The sequence below is a fragment of the Mustela nivalis genome (genome assembly GCF_964662115.1).
Source record: "Mustela nivalis genome assembly, chromosome: 8".
Lineage (NCBI taxonomy): Eukaryota > Metazoa > Chordata > Mammalia > Carnivora > Mustelidae > Mustela > Mustela nivalis.
This window is the reverse complement of record NC_139027.1, coordinates 76154878-76179310: the sequence shown is the minus strand read 5'-3', so window position 1 is coordinate 76179310 and position 24433 is coordinate 76154878. Positions and strand designations below refer to the sequence as shown.

The 24433-nt window shown below is 38.1% G+C and overlaps 1 protein-coding gene across 5 annotated transcripts in view; it reads right to left on the bottom strand.

Moving 5' to 3' along the window:
* The window catches only part of PPM1B (protein phosphatase, Mg2+/Mn2+ dependent 1B), a 95522-nt gene that overhangs the window by 22922 nt on the left and 48167 nt on the right, over positions 1-24433 (bottom strand). For all 5 annotated transcript variants that reach the window (XM_082746970.1, XM_082746969.1, XM_082746972.1 and 2 more), the window contains 4 exons: positions 16042-16901; positions 7879-7996; positions 4175-4286; positions 3736-3793 (listed from right to left, as the gene is read on the bottom strand). In XM_082746970.1, the coding sequence (XP_082603096.1) occupies positions 3736-3793; positions 4175-4286; positions 7879-7996; positions 16042-16887 (1134 nt within the window). In that variant the 5' untranslated portion in view covers positions 16888-16901. The remainder of the gene's footprint in view (positions 1-3735; positions 3794-4174; positions 4287-7878; positions 7997-16041; positions 16902-24433) is intronic.

The following is a 24433-nucleotide window of genomic DNA, read 5'->3' as shown; positions in this document are numbered from 1 at the left end:
CCTGACTTAAGATTAAAATTCTGGCTGTACAATTTGTTTAGCTTTGCAACCTAGGGAAACGACTTCCTCTCACTGACCTTTAGTCTTACCTATAAAAACAAAGGTGTTGAGGACATCACCTATGACTTGATAATCCAACAGCTGGTAACTATGAGTCCCCCTTTACCCTTGAAATCAGCAACATATATGGCTACCTGATTAGCAGTATATTTTCTAAAGATCAGAATCTAAATCAGTGAAACAGTTTTTGGTGGGATTTTGGCGGGGGTGGGTTGGTTTGGTTTGGTTTCGTAATCTTCACACCTAACATGGGGCTTGAACTCACAACCCCTAGATCAAGAGCTGCATGCTCTATCGACTGAACCAGCTAAGTGCTCCCAACCTAGCACTTTAGAAGGAAAGGGCCGTGACCTCAGAGCCTTGCGAAATGTAAGAACATCTTAGTGCAGTTGGAAAAATGTCAATATCGCCTGTAGGTGATACCATTAAATATAAGAAGTCTGAACAGTACTCCAAAAGGCTGAAAAAACAAATTTGGTAAACAACTTCATTAGACTCCCCTAAATAGTGAGCTTTCTGAATATACTTTGGATATTTTAGTTTCTGACTTAAAGGGGCGCCTGGGTGGCTCAGTTGGTTAAGTATCTTGTTCTCAGCTCAGGTCATAATCCCAGGGTTGTGGGATTGAGCCCCGTGTGGGGTACCATGCTGAGCATGGAGGCTGCCTGGGATTCTCTCTCTTTCCCTCTTCCTTTGACCGCCCCCTCCCCAATCCTGCATGCACGCTGGCTCTTTCTCTCTAAAATAAAACAAACAAACAAACAAACAAACAAAAAGGCATATTATAAAAACAAATTCTAGCTTATATTCCACTTGGCTTTTTGAAATACGTTATCTACAAGATTTTCTTTCAATGTAAGAAAAGTAAATGAATCCCGTTATTTAATGGTATCACCTACAGGCATTCATGGCAGGATAATTCTATCTCTGACATAAAGCAGACATTTTAGGAATCTAAATACATCTTGGATTAACTCCAGCATTCTTTATTTTATTTTTGTTTTTTAGTATCTGCACAAAAATTTTATTTTTGTTATTTAAAAAAACTCCCAACTGTCAGCTTCTGCCACTGCACTTCCTGGTCGCATCTTCTACAACATGGCACTGATCTAAGCCGAGAAACATGTTCAGAACACATTCGTGCCTAATCCACTGTCATAGTAGCACAAGAAGAGCTAAGAATTCAATTAAATACCTATAATTACTTCATTTTTTTCTGCTTCTTTGTGTTTTAGAGTACATTTCTGCTAGTGCATCATTTAGTGTATTTCTGCTTCTACTACGGGGATTCAACATTTTTATAAGGTCGTGATTATTCTGAAAGGGTAAAATAGTTATTTCCCCACATAGTATTCTGGGCTGCAAGTTAGTTTGTGCAGTAAATCAGGAAGTTTGATCTTGGCAATTATTTCACTAGTTGACTGCCAGCATCTCTTTAATCTAACACTGCACATGTTTCTAACAGATTAAAACACCACAGATACTCCTCTGAGTCTACTAACCTTCTGCTCCAAACATATGGTGGCTCCTCACTGTAAAATGTAAAGTTCAAAAGGCCTCTCCAGTCTCTTCAAAAATACTTCCTGCATCCTAAATTCTTATTTCTCACCATAGCAGTTCTCTCCTTGCTCCAGGCAAAATGAGGTCCTTTCTTTAAAAAGATAGCTCCTACTTTGTTCCTGCCTCTCCCATCCACTTGAGCTATCATCCTCCTCATTTCATTTCTGTCACTCTGATAATTCTTCCCATCTCTTTTCTCTGAAACTCAGACCTTCCCAGCAATCACTGTGCAATTCACAAGGCAATTAATCACATCCCGTCTTTTATTATTTCTTTCTAACTTGTGTGTTTCTCTCTCCATGGCAAGATGCACTGATGGTAGGGATGGGACCATGCCTGATGTTCTTCTACAGCATCTCATCCCTACGTCAATTCACAACACGTGGCAGCCTGTCTATGTTTGATCTGCTAAGGTTACTCGAAAGCTTGTATAGAAAGGTAGTAAGTATGCATCTCCTTAACTTACAGAATCATGTAATAATCCTATCCAAGGCCAGCATTTTTATCCTGAGCATTCCTCTTCTGCTTCATGGCTCTGTTGTTTATTTATTCACTGTTTAGAGAGCTACTGTGTATAATAAGTATTTTTATATTTTTTAAAAAGTTTAAAACATTAACCTAAACTTAATTTAGGGGTGTGAAATAATTTTTAAAATTGTATCTGGAATAAGAGCAGCCAACTTTCTTAAGGGACCTTGAAGAGATTTGGCAAGGCATAATGAGAATTTTTCAGGATTACACACCAGGATTACATTTCCAAGCACATGAGGAAACATGAGCACTTAAATGGTAATGGTTAGTAATGATCAATAACTACCATCTGAGGGCTTTTTTCTTCTAACCATGATTCTGGATGCTGTGTAGAACCTAGGATCAGTCTCCCTTCACTCCACACCAGCCAACTACCATGGGCTTTTCAATTGTGTCAACAATTTGTCCTTGTTTGCCCGATTTAGGGTTCTCTCTAAATGTAACACATGACTTATCTTTACTTTTAAATGAATTTTCACAGCTTTAGGTATAAGTCTTAATACTTCGAGGGACCAGACACAAAAGAAAGACTCAGAACCACTGCTCGAGACCAAGACATAAAGCCTGCTATTAGCAATATACAGTATTACTTTTATTCAACTCACTGAAATGTATAAATTGCAAAATTTTTCTTTTTTTGCAAGCAAATATTGCTGAGAATAATGCTAGGATATTGCTGTGCAACTTGCAAAATGGCTCAACTGAGAGGATACCTCATTTCTACCAGTGGTTGATGTCTCTCTTAAGACCTGCCCCTGAGGAGCTGGAGATTTGGAGAGTGAGTCCATCTCTTCTCAGTGAGTTTCATTACTAACTTTGGCTCCCTTCAATCTTTCAAACATGTATGTTAAAAATTAAGTTATTCATTTATAGATGTCCAAAACCTTCAAAACCCTATTAAGGAAATACTTATTTGAATTACTGACCGTGAAACGTAGGGGAATTAAAAAATAAAAAAAGAAGGCACTGTTTTGTCTCCTGGTAGAAGTGCTAAGATTAAAAAAAAAAAAAAAAAAAAGAGGTGCAGCTGACAGCTCCCTGGTATTTCCAAGGAAGGTAAAGGGATAGAGTTTTGCTCTGAGGAAGCACAGCAGGTTACAACAAAAAATGGTTATCTCAGTTCAACACAAAATACCTACAAGTGGCAACGTTAAGGTTAAGAAATTACCCTCAGGTATTCGACTGAGCACATAGTGGGCACTGAAAGTCAGGTCTTTAATAGCCCATTTCTCTATCATTAAGTTCTAGTGATGGTAGTAGGCTGCTGAAGAAGAAAAGGAGATGTTCAAAACCATATTCTTCACCTCAAAATTAAGATTTAAGGGAGAAGCAGAAGGAAAGGCAGACATACAGGGAGAAAGTAAGTACAGCCCAACAAAAAGGTACTTGATGCCCATTAAGTGACAACAAACTTAACTATAAAACAGAACTATATCTCTACCTCCATTTCTAAACAGTTCCTTAAACTGACTCCTTAACATGAAACATTACTAATAGCTATAGATTTCATTATGTGAATGTATTATAACTAGTATTTACATTATGTAATTATTTTAAATGCTTAAGAAATAAAAGAAAACTTACCCCATCACTTTCTCGATGTGGATTCAGCCTACTATAAACAGCTTCAATAACATTGCGCCTGAAATAAATTATGCATTAGTTTTATTAAATTACGTACAATTACCAAGCTTCTGAGTATTTAAAATACTTTATCCTCAAAAATTAACTGTCATGCTAAATGTTTGCCAAGAACATAGTTTCTACATTTCACTTAGAATTTGATTCAGCACAAGCCATTTGTTCTCATTTATAAAGGAAAGAAGGGCCTTCACCTTTAAATCACATAATAAATTATTCCCTTCAAAAAAAAAAATCCCTTTGGATGAAATTTTAAAGTTCTTCTCTAGTATAAGAACCATCAACTCATCTCATCTTTTGATAATTGATATACTTCTTCTCCAAAATTACTTAATTACTAATTATAAAGGAACTCAAAATTAGTTCTTTTTGTTCTACTTACTTGCCAGCAAGACCTCCCCCAGGAGGCAAATTTGGGATATTTTCTGCAGACAAGATGCGCATGACATGGGCAAGATCAGGCATTCCTTCCTCACCAGACTTCTCCATAATTTCTGCAGGTTTTTAAAAAGAATTCCTAAATTAATGTGTTTACTCAGGATTCAGAGAAAGTGAAACAAGGGCAACTATTCGGTAGTTATTTATTTTTTGATTTAAACTCAAGTTAGTTAATATATAGTGTATTATTAGTTTCTCTAGTATCAGTTTTAAAATGTAAAAAAACACAAACATTTACTTACTATCACATAAAGAATAAAAGTAATATAAAAAGTTATCTGCAGGGGCGCCTGGGTGGCTCAGGTCATGATCCCAGGGTCCTGGGATAGAGCTCTGCATCAGGCTCTCTGCTCAGCAGGGAGCCTGCTTCTCAACCCCCACCCCCACCCCACCTGCCTCTCTGCCTACTTGTGATCTCTGTCAAATTAAAAAAAAAAAAAAATTTTTTTTAAAGTTATCTGCATACATAAAAGCAAAAGCTGGAAGAAATGAAATGTTCAACAACACAGGAAGAGTTAAGAAATTTTTGGTACAACCACTGGGTGAAATGGTTTATAGTAACCAAAAGCGATCCTTGTAAACACAGGACAGCTACATGTAAAAACACTTTGACCTAATTTTATACAAGAATAATACAAAAGTTAAAAAGTTATTAATACTATAATTACCAAAAAAAGTGACAGATGAGTAAGGACTATATGGAGAAGAAAAATTAGAATTGTTTCATAAGGTTATTCATATTTAATTGAAAATTAGTTGATACATAGTATTAGTTCTAGGTGTACAACACAGTGATTCATTAATTACACACACACATGACAAAATGCTCTTCACAGTTTTAAGTGTAGTCACCATAAAATGTTACTACAGTATTACTGACTGTATTCCCAATCCTGGATTTTTCAGCCCTATGACCTCTTTGATAACTCAAGTTTGTACCTTTTATTTCTCCTCACCTAGTTCACCTATCCTTCCTTTGGCAACCATTGGTTTATTCTCCTCACACCAATAAGTCTGTTTCTGCTTTGTTTTTTAAATTTCACATGGAATTGAAACACTGTCTTATTTCACTTTGATCCCAAAGTAGTTATGTTCCACAACAATTTAAAATTAAAAAGGCGGGGCACCTGGGTGGCTCAGTTCATTGAGCGTTCGCCTTCGGCTCTGGTCATGATCTCAGCTTTCCAGGACTGAGCCCACATCAGGCTCCCTGCTTCTGCCTCTCCCTCTCCCCTCTGCTTGCTTTCTCTCTCTCTCTCATAAATAATATCTTTTAAAAAAAAAAAAAAATGGGGCATCTGGGTGGCTCAGTCGTTGGGCATCTGCCTTCAGCTCGGGTCATGATCCCAGGGTCCTGGGATTGAGTCTCGTATCTAGCTTCCAGATCAGCAGGAAGCCTGCTTCTCCCTCTCCCACTCCCCCTGCTTGTGTTCCCTCTCTCACTGTGTCTCTCTCTGTCAAATAAATAAAATCTTATAAAAAACAAATAAAAATTAAAATTAAATAAATAAAATAAAAAAGGAAAATAATCACAGAACTCGCTAAGGCTTAGAACAAAACAAAACATTTACACGCTCTATCTGTATTTACAATTTATGGAAAATACACCTTCAGAGCATGATTATTAAGATATAAACTCCTCAAAAATCAGAGAATGCCAACTTAAAGACAACATAAAAGCAGTGTCCTCAGCTGCCACCATGCCTCACGAGGCCCTCACCGTCACCATAACCTCCCTCACCACTCCCATTCGACTCTGCCCGACTCCCCTATCTCCAAAGGGTCTAAGAGAAGCCTTATCCTACTTCGAGATCTTCACACGTGCTCCTCCTTTGACGTGAAACACTTTTTAAGCCATTCCAACCAACCCATATTGTATAATTCACTCATATTCATCCTTCAGGTTTCAACTTCACATGTCACTTTCTCAAATTCTTCTCCAACCCAAGCCTGAAGCTGTGTACTAGTGCTACACACATCCTTCCACTGCAGATGTTCACTATATCACAGACTGCAAGCTTCTTGAGGCATGATTGTCATTTTTCAGCCTTATACTTGTATCTCTATAGTACAGGATTTCTCAGCTTTGGCACTCATTCTGGACCAGTGACTTTTTGCGGGGCGGGGGGGCTGTCTTGTGTACTCCAAAATACTAGTAAGAAACACCAGGCTAGTGACAGTTAGGACACCAAATATGTGTGCAGACATTGCTACAGCCAAAGAGAGAGAAAAGGAATGAGTGTGTATGTTATAGAAAGTGGAGAGAGGAGTCAAATGAGTTGTAAGGTAAACAAATGGGGAATCTAGGTAAAAGGTTCTACATTGTATATAGGAGCTCTCTATATTGTTTCAACTCTTCTTCAAGCTTAAAATTACTGCAAAATAGAAAGTAAAAAAAAAAAAAAAAGTACAGTTGATTCTTGAATGACTCAGGTTTCAACTGTGTGAGTCCACTTATATGTGGGTTTTTTTTGGTATAGTACACTACAGTAAATATATTTTCTCTTCATGATTTTCTTAATAACATTTACTTTTCTCTGGCTTTCTTTCTTTTTAAAAATTTTATTTATTCATTTGAGAGAAAGAGAGCACAAGCGGGGTGGGGGGCAGAGGGAGAGAAAGCAGTAGACTCCCTGCTGATCAGGAAGCCCAACATGGGGCAACATGGGGCTCAACATGGGACAACACAGGGCTTGATCCTGGGACTCTGAGATCATGACCTGAGCCAAAGGCAGACTGCTCAACCAAATGAGCCACCCAGGTGCCCCTACTGTCTTGTCTTACTTTATTGTAAAAATACAGTACATCATGGGGCGCTTGGGTGGCTCAGTGGGTTAAGCCTCTGCCTTTGGCTCAGGTCATGATCTCAGGGTCCTGGGACTGAGCCCCACATCGGGCTGTTTGCTGCTCAGCAGGGAGCCTGCTTCCCCTTCTGTATCTGCCTGCCTCTCTGCCTACTTGTGATCTGTCAAATAAATAAATAAAATCTTAAAAAAAAAAATACAGTACATCATATATAGAACATACAAAATATGTGTTTATTGACTGTTTAAGACTTTCAGTCAACAGTAGACTATTGTAATTAAGTTCAGGGGGATTCAAAACGTATATACATTTCCAACTGAGGGGCGAGTGGGAGGGGAAGGCAGAAATAGTGGGTGTGTTTGCACCCCCAACCCATGCTTGTCAAGGGTCAATGTAAAACCAATACTCTTTCATGACATCAATGCTGACTCTTACCAGTAAGATAAAAGCATATGGTATAATGAATTCCTATGATTAACTTGGGAGGAATTGTTAGTGGAATTACAGCACTCGATGTTCATGATAAGCCCCAAAGCAAATTTCACTGGACACTTCACTCCTAAAAGCATAATCAGCAAAAGGAGAAATAAAATGGCAAGCTTTAACAGACTATTTTCACATGTTTCTCTTTGGTGGTATAATAGACATATTTGTCTTCTCCCTGCCAAAAAATTCCCACACATTGGTCCAAGATGTGATAGTAAATCTCAGGCAGACAGATGCTTATTTTTTAAAGCCTTGTGTTGAAATACTTTTTCCTAACCCTAAAAGAACTATCTGATAAACAAGGGAGAATATTCTTCCTTTCCTTCAAAAACGGGAGGTGGGGAGAGATCACCTTACCTTCAACCCGTGACTCCAAGTGCTTATCCAGCTCTGAATCTTTTCTCACTGCTTCATCTGAGACCTTGGGAGCATTTGAAAAGCAAACTAGTACAATACTCATGTTATCTCGACTTCCCTGTATTTTAAAGAAAAAAGAAAGAAAGAATTGTATTTCCATAGTCCAGCAACTTTCTACTATTTAATTCAAAACAGTTAATTACATTAAGCAATTATAGTTTATTTAAATGAACAGAATGTACACACTCAACACAATCATTTCCATTCCAAAGAACTATCTGAAGTATCCCCTGAAGAAATAAAATCTCTAGATAAGGACAGATCTGTAATTAAAGACTTTTAATTCTGTAAACCTATTCTTACCCACCAGCACTCCACAACCTAAGAAATGAAGGTATCTTCATATGTACTACATCGTCTAAACTTTGTTTCCCACTCACACTGCATATTCCCAGAGTGGCTTCTGCCCAAAATCATGCTACCAAACAAGTGTGCACATTTTCACCTAGCTAATTAACCTGCAATAGAGCAATGCTAACAAAATTCTATTGACTTTGACACAGCTGAAAATTACTGATCATTAGGATACCCAAGACACTATACTGAACAATTACAAGCAGAGAAGATAATAGACTGTAAACTATTCTGAGGATAAAGCAGCAAACAATGGAAGGTAACTGGATGGCTGAGATACAGTTGTCAGATATAATAACTTTCAGAGGACAGACACTAGATTTTATTTTTGTTTTTTAAAGATTTTCTTTTTTCATCTATATATCTGATACAGAGAGATACAGAGGGAGAGCATAAGCATGGAGAGAGGCAGAGGGAAAGGGAAAAGGAGACTCCCCGCTGAGCTGGGGAGCCCAACGTGGGACTCGGGGCTCGATCCCAGGATCATGACCTGAGCCAAAGGCAGATGCTTAACCAACTGAGCCACCGAGGCACCCCAAGACAGAAGTCACAAATCATATCAGTCTGCAGAGGGGAACCAAAACTGCTAACTTAGGGACAAATTTTACTGTTGCCCTGGTAATCATACTACCATAGACAAATCATCTATATTGTAAAAAGTAGCACTATTACCATGAGATTATGAGAAATAAATTCTAAAATTTCTTGTACCTTTTCCTGTAGGTATATATATTACTTTAACTGAGTTTCTTAGAATGGTGACTTACAACATTGATTTTTTCAACCCAACCCCCCTAAAAATACTAAGTCAATGGAGGTGGTAGGCAACTTTGATGGTGCAGTTTGCCAACCCAAGTGAAAAAAGCCAAGATCATTCCCATTCTAGTCTTCTCAATCATTATAGCCAGAATCTAGGCAGGCATTGTCTGGTTCAGACTTGCCACCTTTTTGGAACCCACATGACACAGCCAAAAAGACACAAAGGCCTTGAAAAACTTTCGCCACCGCCTCCTAAAATATAATGTAGCAAAGCTTGAAGACAGTGGAGGTCAGGCCTTAAGAAGGCTTCAAAAAGAATAACTCTTTCCAGAGAGTGGGAAAAAAATATCACAAGTATATAAAACCAGATTCTCTGTAAGTGGAAAAAAAAAAATCAGGATTTCCAAAAAATCAGGACTGGCCCAAACTAATTCTTTAATGAAATCCACCAAGACTTTCACAATGACTTCATATTAGAAAATATGCACTGGATGTATGAATACCTACAGATATCCACACAAACACTATGGTTCCAAAAAGCATCTCTCCCCGCCAAAAAAGATCAATACATTTTATAGGAATCATGATTGACCATGTAAGTTCAGATCAGGCAAAAGCTTTATACCACAGATATTAAAGTTACACAATTTCCATTAGGTTCTTATGTTATAAAAATTATATCTTATCAATTGGGAAATTACTGAAATACAGTTTCGGGAAGTTTAAATATCAAAAGATAAAGGAAAGAATTTACATTTATACCTCAGCTATGTGTGATTCCAATGATGTTTCTTCTATTTCTACATAAAGACAACTTTCAGGGGTGCCTGTGTGCCCAGACAGCTGAGGAACTGACTCAGGTTCAGCTCAAACCCAACCACTGCTCCAAAGCTCTGCACTCAGCCCAGGGACTCCTTAAGATTCTCTGTCCTTCTCCCTCTGCCCCTCCCCCCACCCTCACTCTAAAATAAATCAATCTTTAAAAACAAAACAAAACAAAACCCAGGGTGCTACAGTGTACCCAAAGAAATATTAAAAATGAGGGAAAAGAGATTGATACTCCACATCTACAGACACCCTGCAAACCAGTGTGTAGTAGTTCACAGTGTTAATATCTGGTAACACTATACTCCTCTCAATGACATCGTATCTTTCCAAAGCCAGGGTTTTGAGAGTTGCTATGATAAAAAGCAAGTCCCATGGGGCACCTGGGTGGCTCAGTGGGTTAAAGCCTCTGCCTTCAGCTCGGGTCATGTTCCCAGGGTCCTGGGATGGGCTCTCTGCTCAGTGGGGAGCCTGCTTCTCTGCCTACTCGTGATCTCTGTCTGTCAAATAAATAAATAAATAAAATCTTCTTTAAAAAAAAAAAAAAAAAAGCAAGTCCCATAAAAAAAAAAAAAAAAAATCAATGTAATACAGGAAATGAGGGTGGCCATGCCCAATGATTCCAAGATTTGAGAAGCTGTGCAGTGACCAACACAGTACCCATATCTCATTAGTATGTAGTCCTTTTCTTATTTTTTAAAATTTGTTTATTTTAGAGAGAAAGAAAGAGAAGGTAAGGGGGTGGTGGTACGAGGTGGCGAGGAGTAGAGAAGGGGAAGAGAGAGGAGGAGAAAGAGAATCCCAAGGAGACTCCCCACTGAGCGCAAAGCCCCACGCGGTCTCCCTCCCATTCCCATCACAGATCCCACCACTGTGAGATCATGACCTGAACCGAAACCAAGAGTCAGACACTCAACTAAGTAAGCCACCCAGGGGTGTCCCTGTAACTGCAGTTTCTTAAAGAATGAAATAAAATATTTTTTCAACGTACATTTATTATTTTGTTAAGACATATACAGACTCATTAAGTTTGGCTCTAACTATATAATATTTGTATCTGCTAAGTATTAATATGGCTAAGTAGAACTGCAAAAAAATTCCAAGATAGTTGGGTACCATGGGACCAAGAAAGACATATATAGACTTATTAAGTTTGGCTCTAACTATATAATATTTGTATCTGCTAAGTATTAATATGGCTAAGTAGAACTGCAAAAAAAATTCCAAAATAGTTGGGTCCCATGGGACCAAGAAAGCTGGAGAATTACTACACTATAGACTATACTTTCACATTCAGTCCTTCCCTTTCAAAATACCACATTCCACTCTAATACTATCTATGTCTACTTTTGCATCATTCAGAACTATGTTTTCTGAAAGCTATAATGGAAAAACACCTGAGTTTAGAGCTAAGCAATTTTTGGAGGCATATGGGTACATTTTCTATGCTGTATTACTAATCTGGAATGGTGCTGCCCTTGGAAAATAAGCCAAAAAGACACAAAGGCCCTGAAAATCTTCTGCCACCACCTCCTAAAATTCAGTGTAGTAAAGATTGAAGACAGTGGAGGTCTTGACTCTTGGTTTCAGCTCAGGTTGTGAGCTGAAATTTCCCCTCAATTTTATCCAACTATCAGGTACTATCTTATGTTTTAAAATAAAGCTTCTGGATGCCTGGATGGCTTAGTGGGTTAAGCCTCTGCCTTCAGCTCAGGTCATGATCCCAGGGTCCTGGGATCCCGCATCAGGCTCTCTGCTTAGCCGGGAGCCTGCTTCTCTCTCTCTCTCTCTCTGCCTGCCTCTGCCTACTTATAATCTCTCTGTGTCAAATAAACAAGTAAAATCTTAAAAAAAAAAAAAAGTTCCTGATAAGTGGTACATAAACTGAATTTAGGAAAATCAAATAGTATTTTAAAACAAAAAATTAAAGAACAATTTAAAGGAACATGGACTTCTACAATTTAAGAAAAAGCAAGTGGCAAAGTAACATGAATAGGATACATTTCTGTAAAAATAAAAAACAAGAGAAAGAAAACCCTATTTTTTATACTTCTCTATGTTTGTATGAATAAACAGAATTGTTTCGAAGAATATATGTGGTTGCTTAATGGGGATGAGATTTTTAAAAAGGACATAAATACAAACATCTTTGGCTTTGTTCACCAATGTTCTTATTAATCTTATAATTGTTGAAAAAAGAAAAACAAACCCTTAGCATTTCCATTCGGGAAAATTTTTCATCAAACCCTCTGTAAAACATTTACTACGGACACATCTAACTTGACCAGGAGATGTGAATTCTAGTCTTGACTTCAACACTCATCAAAATATGACTTAACAGGGCACCTGGTTGGCTCAGTGGGTTAAGCCTCTGCCTTCAGTTCAGGTCATGATCTCAGGGTCCTGGGATTGAGTCCCACGTCGGGCTCTCTGCTTGGCAGGGAGCCTGCTTCTTCCTGTCTCTCTCTGCCTGCCTCTCTGCCTACTTGTGATTTCTCTCTCTCAAATAAATAAAATCTTAAAAAAAAAATTCAATATTCTTAAAAAACAAAAATAAACTAATACATCTTTAAAAAAATATGACTTAACAGCTATCTTTTAATGTCAAAACTTTACTTCCTTACTTGCAAGTTGGAAACGGATTTTTATTTCATTCATCTCAGGTCACTAGGAGGACAAATGAGTGTTATTTATAAGTTATGAAAGACTATGCAAACAGCAGTTACGTGGCTTATGCAACCTGAAATTAGCGTAAATACCATGAATGCTACTAGCACTGGCAATGAAATGGGAAGGCTGCTTTCTTAGGGGCTATTTTCTCCTAGAGTGAATTATCTTAAGAGAGTAATGCCTAACTAGAGTCATCCAACACTTACTGCTTCATATTGCTAAGCAGCAATCCTGAAAAAGATAATCATTAGCAATAATAACACTACCTTTTATAGTTGTGAAAATTAAATGTATTAAGACATGTGTGAACTGCTTAGAACAGCATTTGGCTGTACATAGAAAGCAGCAATTTACTGATGCTGTTGTGATTATGATGATTATCACAATCTCCCCAGATTTCATGAGTTAACATATAAAACTGCTTGTAATCTATCAGGGCATGACAAGTGTTAGAAGTGTTAGAAAATATTGACACATCATTTAAATCTATTATCAGGGAAACTTCTACTGAAAAATCAGATCTACTCTCTCTCAGTTTTAAGTAGCTAGCACCTCTGGAGCAGTCGCCAAGCACTGGGCTAAAATGCTTTCCATGGATCTTAAAATTTTGTATTCAGTCTTGTAGACAAAGTTCAAAGCAATCATACCCTATTTTAATCATATTGTTTTATAACAATGCTAACCGTTAGTTTTACACCACAAACAAGTGACAAATGATGGAGTTGGAAAAACAGAAAGGGGTAAGAAGTTTAATATTTAATTCCGAAAGTAACACAGAAAGGTTCAAAATATTCACAGGGTTGTTCTGTTTCAACACAAAAGTTAACTAAGCTTCTCAAAATTGATTTCAATTCGGGGCGCCTGAGTGGCTCCATCGGTTAAGCATCCAACTCCTGATTTCAGCTCAAGTCAATCCAACTCCTGATTTCAGCTCAAGTCATGATCTCAGGTTGTGAGAGGGAGCCCTCCCCCCCACCCCCACCCCGTGCTCAGCAGGGAATCTGCTTGAGTTTCCTCCTGTCCCTCTGCCCCACACACTCCAGCAAACCTCTCACTCTCTCTAATTAAATAGTAACAACTGACTTCAATTTGAATGCAGCTTCATTCAAAGGAACCATAGTGGCCAACTTCCACTAAAATTGAATGAATCATGTGTTCCTCCAACCTCTTGTTCCTATTACTGTCATTTATCATTTCCAAGATTCTAGGAATCCAGGATATTTAATACCACCAACAGGAATATTTAATTGCAGATTAAAGCTGTCAAGCAAAGAGCCACCACCAGAATCAGTTCAACCCCATTCAGAAGGGTGGAGCCAAATTTCCTGAAAGCTAGTAACACCCTTTCAATGGAAGGGAGAGGGCAGTTTATCCACAATATAAACTACTTTTTTTACTCCACATTACAGACCTAATAGATTTTGGCTATTCCCTTCAGAACTACAGGACATTCCTTCAACAAAATACCAGACAACATGACAAATGATTTAGACTGATACCTACAGACACGGAGATCTCTCTACAATATACTGTTGAACAAAAAAGCATACTGTAGAATAACAAGCATAATGATCTCATTTTTATACAAATATACATACTCACAGGCAGGCAAAAAAGACTAGAAAGATATATACCACACAATGAGCACAGCCTAATTCAGGTGAGTGGCAAATTTTTGAATGTTTCTTTATAATTTCTGAATTACCTGGAATTTTTTAAATAGTTAAGTATATGGTTATTTTATAATCAGGGAAAATGCTGTCTTCATCTGCTAGGCAGATGAAAAAACATCTGCTTGCTTTTGTCTCAAAAAAGCTGCAGGTCAGAATCTCTCCATGTAGAGCCCAAGGAGAAGACATTTTAGAGCCTATTCAATCACTGACAACCATCGATACTTTCATACTTAACCTACCCAGTTAAGTTAAAAAAAATAAAATTATATATATACATACACACACACACACACACACACACACACACAGAGTATACTTAAGGAATAAAAACAACAACAGAAAAGCTAAAGGAAGGGCACCTGGGTGGCTCAGTGGGTTAAAGCCTCTGCCTTCGGCTCGGGTCATGATCCCAGGGTCCTGGGATCGAGCCCCACATCGGGTTCTCTGCTCAGCAGGGAGCCCGCTTCCTCCTCTCTCTCTGCCTGCCTCTCTGCCTACTTGTGATCTCTGTCTGTCAAATAAATAAATAAAATATTTAAAAAAAAAAAAAGCTAAAGGAACCATCATTTAAAATCCTTTGGAAAAAAAAGCTGCCAAATGAAAACACCATTTCTCTATTTGAAGCTGTCTCTTCCCATTCTACAAAAAAGTAGACACTTCACCAAAACCTGGGTATTTCCACAGACTCAAGAGATCCTTCATTAGAAACTTTGTGGCCGTGTCTGTATCTTCCAAAGCAACTTACATGGTGAGGAGACAGAACAATTCTAATCTAGACAGAATAAGTAAGTCAGAAACTTTATTTCATATAACTGAAAGTTAGTTTTGCCTCAGTTATCTTTTCAATCAGAGCCATACACTACTCACAAATTCTAGGCACTGGTCAGTTAACTCAAATTTTGACTGACTTCTGTATAGCACTGTCAAAAACCCACCTAAAACTACCAAATATTTTAAAGAAATTCAAGTGAATTGCTGAATATCTGTTAGTCTGCATTTGCTTTCCCTATCGCTATATGAAGTTAAGATTCACAGAACGTTACAAAACTAAATTAAATGTTACAGATTCACAGGAATTCGTCACAGCATTATCTCTTATACTACTCTTTGGTTTTTATTTAAGATTTTATTTATTACTCTGGTTTTTAATCAGTAATGACAAAAAACATCTATATGAAAAGAACTCTGGTATCTTCTACCAAAGTTAAGGTATGCTCTACCATGGCATATACCATTTCTACAGAACCACATGTAAATCCATTTTTTATTTTGTTGCTAGGAAAGTACTTCTTTTACTAAATGATAAGAAATACACAATTCATACTTCTACTTCAGTTTTCATCTTAGCTGCTAGAAGGCTTAGATCTAAATTACAAAACTCGACTTAGCCTAGGTCTCTGGTGTGTCTTCCAATATTATACATAGCTTTTGATCTTCTGTATGTTTACTTCAGAAGTATACCATATAACACAGTTCATCAAACTGCTTCAAAATCTGGCGTAGACCTCTACTGGCAATACTGAGAATTTAAATCAAAAGGCACAATTCTACATAGGTGTCTCAGCCACAGCAACAAGCCATAAAGTAGTACTTAAATGACAACAAATGCCACAAGGTTATTAAACTTAATTTTCCTAGAAGGTTGAGGCAAACGAGGATACTTCCCCTCCTCCCTTGCAAAAATAATATGAAGAAAATGATTTAAAAACATACAGGTTTTCCCTAATGAAAAGTTTTTAAAATTTAAGTTTGGTTCATTTTACTTACCATGCCTTTTCAAAATTAACAGGGTATTTTAACTGTAACAAAAAGACTTACATACCTTATGTAAACAAGTGTCCACTACCCAATTGCACACATTTTCCAGGTCATCAGATACCTCAAGCCTAGATTTAACAAATTCACAGAGCTCCTCATTACTCATAACATCCCAGATCCCATCACAAGCCAAGATGATAAATTCATCCTCTTCTGCTCTTAAAATTTCATAAACCTCAGGCTCTGGAGAAACAAGTTGTTCTGTTGGGCCCTTGCCATCAACACACTTGTAATCATAGTCCCCCAAAGCACGAGACACTGCTAATGAACCATTAACACGCTGTATCATTACGCTGCCTCCTGCATTCTGGATTCGCTCCTTCTCCCTTGGATTGCAAGGTTTGTGATCCTGGGTGGAAAAGCAGACTTGTCCATTCCTATACAGAACAGCACGTGAATCACCACAGTTGATAAAGTAGATATGCTTGGGTGAAATCAGGACGCCAACTGCAGTTGAACCACTTCTGTCCATTCCGTTTCTGAGGTCTGAAAAGTTACGCATGTATTCATCGATTTTCAAAAAGCCAGTTCTGATGCCATTCTTGACATTTTCCACAGAGGGCTCAAGAGCGGATCCTGATTTTGCAGCTGCCCTGAAGTCTTCGTTATTAGTGATGTGTTCTAGTAAGTGCGTTGAGCAGTAATTTGCTACTCGAGATCCAGCATGACCATCATAAACTGCAAAAAAGGACCAGTCTTCCAAGCCGTGAGGAATGCCTACAACAGCTGTGTGTGCGTCTTCCATTTCCACTCTCCATCCTTGCATGCTGCTCAGGCCGTAACGTAAACCATTCCCAGCACCATGAGCATTATGTTTCTCAGTTTTGGGTTTGTCCAAAAATGCACCCATGTTTAATAAGGAATCTGAAAGAAAACAAAAAGCAGCCAAGGGTTATATGCTGAAATCTGTCAGAGAATTATCTATAATATTCCATCTGTTCTCTAGTAACTCCTTTCTCAAGTGTGTTTTTCAGTATTCTCTGAATTTACTGGAACAACAAAAGAGAAACCAAGAAAATTTCCCCATACATCCTTATTCTAGAACAGTGGTTTCTCAATCCTGCCACATTAGAATCATCAGGCCAATTAAATCAGAATCTCTAGGGGTGAGACCCAGATATCGGTATTTTTTTTTTAAGCCTCTCTGGTGACTTAGATGTACAGTAAGTTGAAAACCACTGTTCCAGGAAAGGGAAACTAAAAACACAACCTGGTTTAAGTTTTCTTAAATACTCAGCTTATTTTTTATTTTTTTAAAGCTTTTATTTACTTATTTATTTGTCAGAGAGAGGGAGGGAGAACACAAGCAGGCAGAGCGGCAGGCAGAGGCAGAGAGAGAAGCAGGCTCCCCGCTGAGCAAGGATCCTGATGTGGGACTCGATCCCAGGACCCTGGGATCATGACCTGAGCCAAGGGCATCGGCTTAACCAACTGAGCCACCCAGGCATCCCTTAAATACTCAATTTATAAGAGAACTCTGGGGTTCAATATAGAAGACTGATCCATGAGAATATTCAGAATGGTGTGGCATCTTTTCTAATATACTAAAGTAATTTAGTATATTTCAGGAAGACTTCCAAAAGCATGGATTTGTAAGACATTTTCCTTCGATGATCCTGATTACCCCCAAAACTTAATTTTTTTTTTCTTTTTTTTTAAGAGGCAGGCAGAGAGAGAGGCGGAAGCAGGCTCCCTGCTGAGCAGAGAGCCCAATGCGGGGCTTGTTACCAGGACCCTGAGATCATGACCCGAGCCGAAGGCAAACCCACTGGGCCACCCAGGCGCCCCCCAAAACTTAGACATCAAATTTCCATTCTCAAACATTTGATTTTAATCAAAGCTTTACTGCATATCAAATTGAAAGCTATTATTTGGATTCTGTTAAAACAATGTAACCTCAGGGATGTGCTACAGAGTATACTTAACACGCTGGTGGGTTTTATAATCCATAAAGTAGCATTAGGACAACTTTTACTCGGTGTTGACAGAGATTTACAATCTACACACAGGACTGTAACATATGACGAGGCATCCCTCTCCCTCCTGACGTCACTGTTGTTTTAGAATAAACTTTCCCAATTTCAAATGACTTGGTCTAGAGTGCTGGTTCTCCAAATAAGCATGCAGATACCCCAGCAGTTTCCCACCTACAATCCTGGCCCTGATACTCACTAGCTTTGTGACCTTAAGTAAGATTCTTAGTCACTTGTAGCTCAAATTCCTTCTGTGGATTAATTAGCCACTTTTACCTTCTCTCCTCTGTCAAATGGGGGTTACAACAATAGTACCCACACAGAGTTGCAATGAAGAATGAGTTGATGTAATGTGCTTAGCACGGTACTTGAAACAATAAAAATCATAAAATGTTTGTTGTTACTTGCTCAAAATGCAGATTCAAAAAAAAAAAAAAAAGATTTTTTTTTTCCCCCTAGTACATCTTGGATGGGGGACCTTCAAAAGAGCATGCTGGCAACTGAAAAAAAAAATCACATTTTGAGAGACACTAATCTAGATCAGTGGACTTTCATTTGGATCTAGGTATCTATGTGAGTTACCTTTTCCAGCTATGACCATTATTAACTATATATATATATATACACACACATATATATTAAAAATATATATATAGTAAAGTCCTGATGAACCACCATGTATATATTTATAAATTCGAGCAAATCTCTAATTTTTCATGAGTTATATATACTGTATATTACATATACAAATATTAAAAGGAATTCTGAAAGTTTTCCAAATACTTAAAATTACTTTTCATTCAAATATAACACAAAATAGCAATGTTACAGAATACTGTAACATTATTTTTTTAAGATATTTATTTATTTATTTATTTATTTATTTGAGAGAGAGAGAGAGAGAGAGAGAGAGCACACAAGCAGGGAGAGCAGCAGGCAGAGGGAGAAGCAGACTCCCCGCCAAGTAGACACTTAACTGATTGAGGCACCCAGGGGCCCCAGGAGTCACACACTCTTCCCAGGGAGTTAGTCAGGTACCCCTGTTGTTTTTTTTACTGTTTTTTTTAGTGATCTCTATCCCCAGTGTGGGACTTGAGCTCACAACCCGAAGAACAAGAGCTGCATGCTCTACCAACTGAGCCAACCAGACACCCTTCTCAAACCACTTTTCATTTCAATCTATCAATTAAAAAAAAAAAAAAAAGTTTTGTCCTTTTCATCACCTTGATGCTCTAATTAAGGTGCCACTGTTTTACATTTCAACAAATAGGCTGAAAACCACCAGAATTACTCATTTCAGAGATTAAAACAAAAGTTCAGAAATTCCTATTTCCAAATTTGTTTTTAAGTGAAGAATAAATAGAGAAGGAAGAAAGGGTATTCAATAGAACACTACAGGGAACATTAAGAATGAAAAGGAACCTGGAAGGGCAGCTTTGGAAAACCATCCAATGAGTACTCCCACAACACACACTCTCCTGAATACTGTGGCAGTTACACCAAGAAGAGCCTGCTGCTTTCACTGCTAGGATTCCTACCTGCTGTCTGGTTCTTTCTAAAGTTGCTTGCTCAAGATTCAAAGTCCAGGAAATTAGTATCTGAGCTCAGGTCACCAGCACACCTAACAGGCTTTATCAGGGACTACATTCTTTCGCAAATAGGTCATTTTTTTAATTAAGATTTTATTTTATTTATTTAAGTAGGCTCCACAACCAGCACAGAGCCGGAACATGTGGTCTGAACTCATGACCCTGAGATCAAGACCTGAGCTGAGATCAAGAGTCAGATGCTTGGGGCGTCTGGGTGGCTCGTGGGTTAAGCCTCTGCCTTCAGCTCAGGTCATGGTCTCAGAGTTCTGGGATGAAACCCTGGGATTGCATCGGGATCTGCTCAGCAGGGAGCCTGCTTCCTCTCTCTCTCTCTCTCTCTCTCTGCCTGTTTCTCTGCCTACTATGTAACCTCTGTCAAATAAACAAAATCTTAAAAAAAAAAAAAAAAAAAAGTCAGACACTTAACCCTGAGCCACCCAAGTGCACCTCAAGATTTTATTTTTAAATAATGTCTACACTAATATGAGGTTCGAACTTACAACCCTGAGATCAAGAATTGCATGCTGTGGGGCATCTGGATGGCTCAATCATTAAGCGGCTGCCTTTGGCTTAGGTCATGATCCCAGGGTCCTGGAATCGAGCCATGAGTTAGTTCCACATCGGGCTCCCTGCTCGGCAGGAAGCCTGCTTCTTCTCCCTCTCCCACCCCCCTACTTGTGTTCCACTCTCTCGCTGTGTGTGTGTTTCTCTCATACATGCATACATACATACGTATATACATACATAAATGTTGCATGCTATAACTGAATGAGCCAGCCAGGGTGCCCCACAGACTGGCCATTTTTAAGTCCCAAACTGATATTTTAAAGTTGGGGTTGTCCCTTAATGATTTATTTTTATTAAGTTTTACTTATTTATTTTTAAGTAATCTCTTATACCCAATGTGGGGTTCAAACTCAACCCTAACATCAAAAGTCAAACACTCTTCTGACTGAGCCAGCCAGGTGCCCCTGATTTAATTTTTTAAACATGAAATATCACACATATGAGAGATTACATAACATATACATATAGCTAAAAAGTAAAAAAATGAACACCTATGTACCCATCATACAATTTAAGAACATTATCAAGACCACTGAAGCATCCTATTATCCTGAATTTTATCATCAGTATCCCTTGTAGTTTTTAACCACTTGAGGCAGTTTTATATTTTTGACATACACCACTATACTTCTGAGATTCATCCACACTGACGCAGAGCTGTAGTTCTCTATGCCACCATATGTTCGTGTATAATTTTTATCCATCCTACTATCAATGAATATTTGAGTTGTTTTTCATTTTTTAATATTATAAAACAGTGCTATTGTGAACCATCTTGATGCCCATGTAGTTTTCCCAAAAGACATACCAAAATTCCCAAGTACTTAAAGTATGCAAATTTGACAGTTACTATACATGATCTTTTTTTCCATCAAAGATTACATAACAGGGGTGCCTGGGTGGCTCAGTTAAGCGTCTGACTTCAGCTCAGGTCATGATATCAGAGCCCTGTTGTGTTGAGCCCCATTAGGTTCGAGGCTCAGCAGGGCATCTGCTTGTTCCACTCTATCTCTGCCCCTCTCCCCACTCATGTGTGCACACTCAAATACATAAAATCTTAAAAAAAAAAATCACAAAACAAACCATTACCTTTCCAAAGATTTAGTTCCCAAATGCTCATTTGCTAACACTACTTTCTTTAAAATAGTTACCTTCTTGGTAAGTAACCTTTATCTTGAATGGGAAGATTGTGTGTGTGTGTGTGTCTGTGTGTGTGTGTGTGTGTGTGTGTGTGTCTGTCCGTATTTTCTTTTATCTAAAAATATCTGCATACTGCTGTGGAATTAGCAACTTCTATTTTACATTTTATTATTCTTCAAAAGCAAAGAACTTTGCTGAGATGATCAGCAAACTTCTATGTAATAAAATGTATTTCCTGGTCACTTCTCATATAGGCACTGTAAAAACTACATTTTTTTTTTTTTAAAGAATTACTTAGGGGCGCTTGGGTGCCTCAGTGGGTTAAAGCCTCTGGCTCAGGTCATGATCCCAGGGTTCTGGCATTGAGCAGTGCACTGGGCTCTCTACTCAGCGGGGAGCCTGCTTCCTCCTCCTCTCTCTCTCTCTGCCTGCTTGTGATCTCTGTCAAATAAACAAAATAAAAAAAAAAAAAGAATTATTTATTTAAGGGGCGCCTGGGTGGCTCAGTGAGTTAAGCCTCTGCCTTCAGCTCAGGTCATGGTCCCAGGGTCCTGGGATTGAGTCCTGCATCAGCTCTCTGCTCAGGGGGGAGCCTGCTTCCCCCAGTCTTTGCCTGCCTCTCGGCCTACTTGTGATCTCTGTCAAATAAATAAATAGAATATTAAAAAAAAAAAAGATTTATTTATTCGAGAGTGTGCATGCGTGTGAGCAAGGAGTGGGCGGGGTGGGGGGAGGAGAGAGAAACCCACGCAGACTCAGTACTGAGCGTGGAGCGCAAGGCGGGCTTAATCCCACCACCCTGAGATCACAACGGGCACCAAAATCAAGACTCCAATACAACCAGCTGAGCCACCCAAGTACCCCCAAAACTAACTGTATTTTATTTTATTTTTATTTATTTGACAGACAGATATCACAAGTAGGCAGAGAGGCAGGCAGAGAGAAAGGAGGAAGCAGGCTCCCCGCTGAGCAGGGAGCCCGATGTGGGGCTCAATCCCAGGACTCTGGGACCATGACCTGAGCCAAAGGCAGAGGCTTAACTGACTGAGCCACCCAGGCACCCCACTAACTGTATTTTAAAGTTAAAGGTCTTTGCGCCTGGGTGGCTCAGTTGGTTAAAACCTCTGCCTTCGGCTCAGATCATGTTCCCAGCATCACTGGATGGAGCCCCACATCGGGAATCTCTGCTCTGCAGAGAGCCTGCTTCCCCCTCTCTCGGTCTCTGCCTGTCTCTCTGCCTACTTATGATCACTGTCTGTCAAATAAATAAATAAATAAATAAAGCTTTTTTAAAATTTAAAAAAATGAAAAACTAAAGTTAGAGGTCTTGTTTTTATAAAATTAACTACACTGATATGCTAACAGCTCTTTATAAACTCCTGGTTCAATTTCTTTGCTGTAATAATTAACCTATGAATGATGCAGTCAATGATTTTTACCTTAAGTGACTATGATTTCCTTCCATAAAAGGTTGTCTTTATTAAAGAAGTCATTCACTGCTAAAAATATATATTCGCCTAGCATCTCTTCGCTTTTTCTATTCACTCCCCAAAAACAGTCATTATTACTGAAACACAAGTTAGTAAACACTAAGGAGAAAGTATGTTACAACATTTATAGTTAAAATAAAATAAATCATAATAATAATTTTATTAAAATAAAATTAATCGTAAAGCAAATTATCCACAATGTGTAATTATTCTGATACTGACTTCTTCACACCTACACTGTATACTATGCATGTTTCAAAGGCATGTGATGACAAAGAAATGCATTTTAGTTTTTTGCCATACATTCCATGTTATTTCTGTCATTTGACCATGACAGGAAAAAGCAAGTGTTCCTCCAGTGATACAATTATCTTCTACTGTTCAACAAGAAACCTCAAAGGGCCTTGTAAACATTTATAATTTAGTGCAGTTTTGTACTCTACTGATGGCTTTATCAAACATCTCTGAAAAAGAAAAAAAAAAACTCCATATAAAGTTTTTTATACTCAGAATGCCTAAATTTTAAATGCCTTACTAACTTGTTAAAATTTCTTGCTATCGTTTAGTTACATGTCAAGCAACACTGTACATTCAAAGAAGGCACAGTTCCAATACAGATCCATGTATTCAACAGTCTTCTTCAACAATCCCAGATTTTTTTGCTTCAATATTTCAGGTCTGATTATATCATAGTTTTTACCAGAATGAGAGTTTATACTGGAATTAAGAGTTCTAACATTTTTTATGTGTATGCCTGTGTGTACTTATATTATAACTAAAATCAATCTAATTTTTGTTAGGAATCTTTTACTGTCTCTTTCTCATTTTTTGAAGCAGCTTCATTAAAACCTGATCATATGAAAATCCAATCACATATAAACCTCACTGTGATGCCACTGACGACAAATGCAAGTGAGGAAGTGAAAATTCTACCCTTCTCTACTTAGGATTTCCCACCAGCACATCTGACCTACTAACAGTGTGGGAAGCCAGTGCCAATCACTGTATTAAGTGCAATTTGCCTTTCTGCCTTATGAAAGACAATAAATAGGAGTTCTAATTTTTAAAAACTTAATACTAATGGCTTATTCTGCAAACCCACATTTAGAGATCAGTGATGTATACAACTCTGTGGGCCACAGTCTTTTTGCAAGATTGAGAATTATGCACAGTAGCATTATCTAAAGACTGAAAATATCTATATCTGTCTTTTTCCATTGCCTTCTTTGAGGAAAATACATTAATGAAACCACAGCAGCATAATATATAATAATTGTACTCTGAAGGAAGAATCTGACAAGTGATACTTTAAAAGGGGTTCTCATACCTGGAAGTCCAGGGACTCCTTGTTGTCTTTTTATTTACCCCAAGTAACTTGCCTAAATCACTTTAAGTAATCACATTTTTATTTTTATTTTTTATTTTTACTATGAAATTTTTAGGTAAACTCCAAGCCCAATGTGAGGCTCAAACTCACAACACGGAGATCAAGTGTCACATGCTCCACTGACTGGACCAGCCATGTCCCCAAGTAATCACATTTTTAAAATCACTTAAAAGGTTTCACATGTGTTTACATATTATATAGCATTCAATGCTGGGATGATCCTACAATTTCTCATTTACAATTTGTGCAT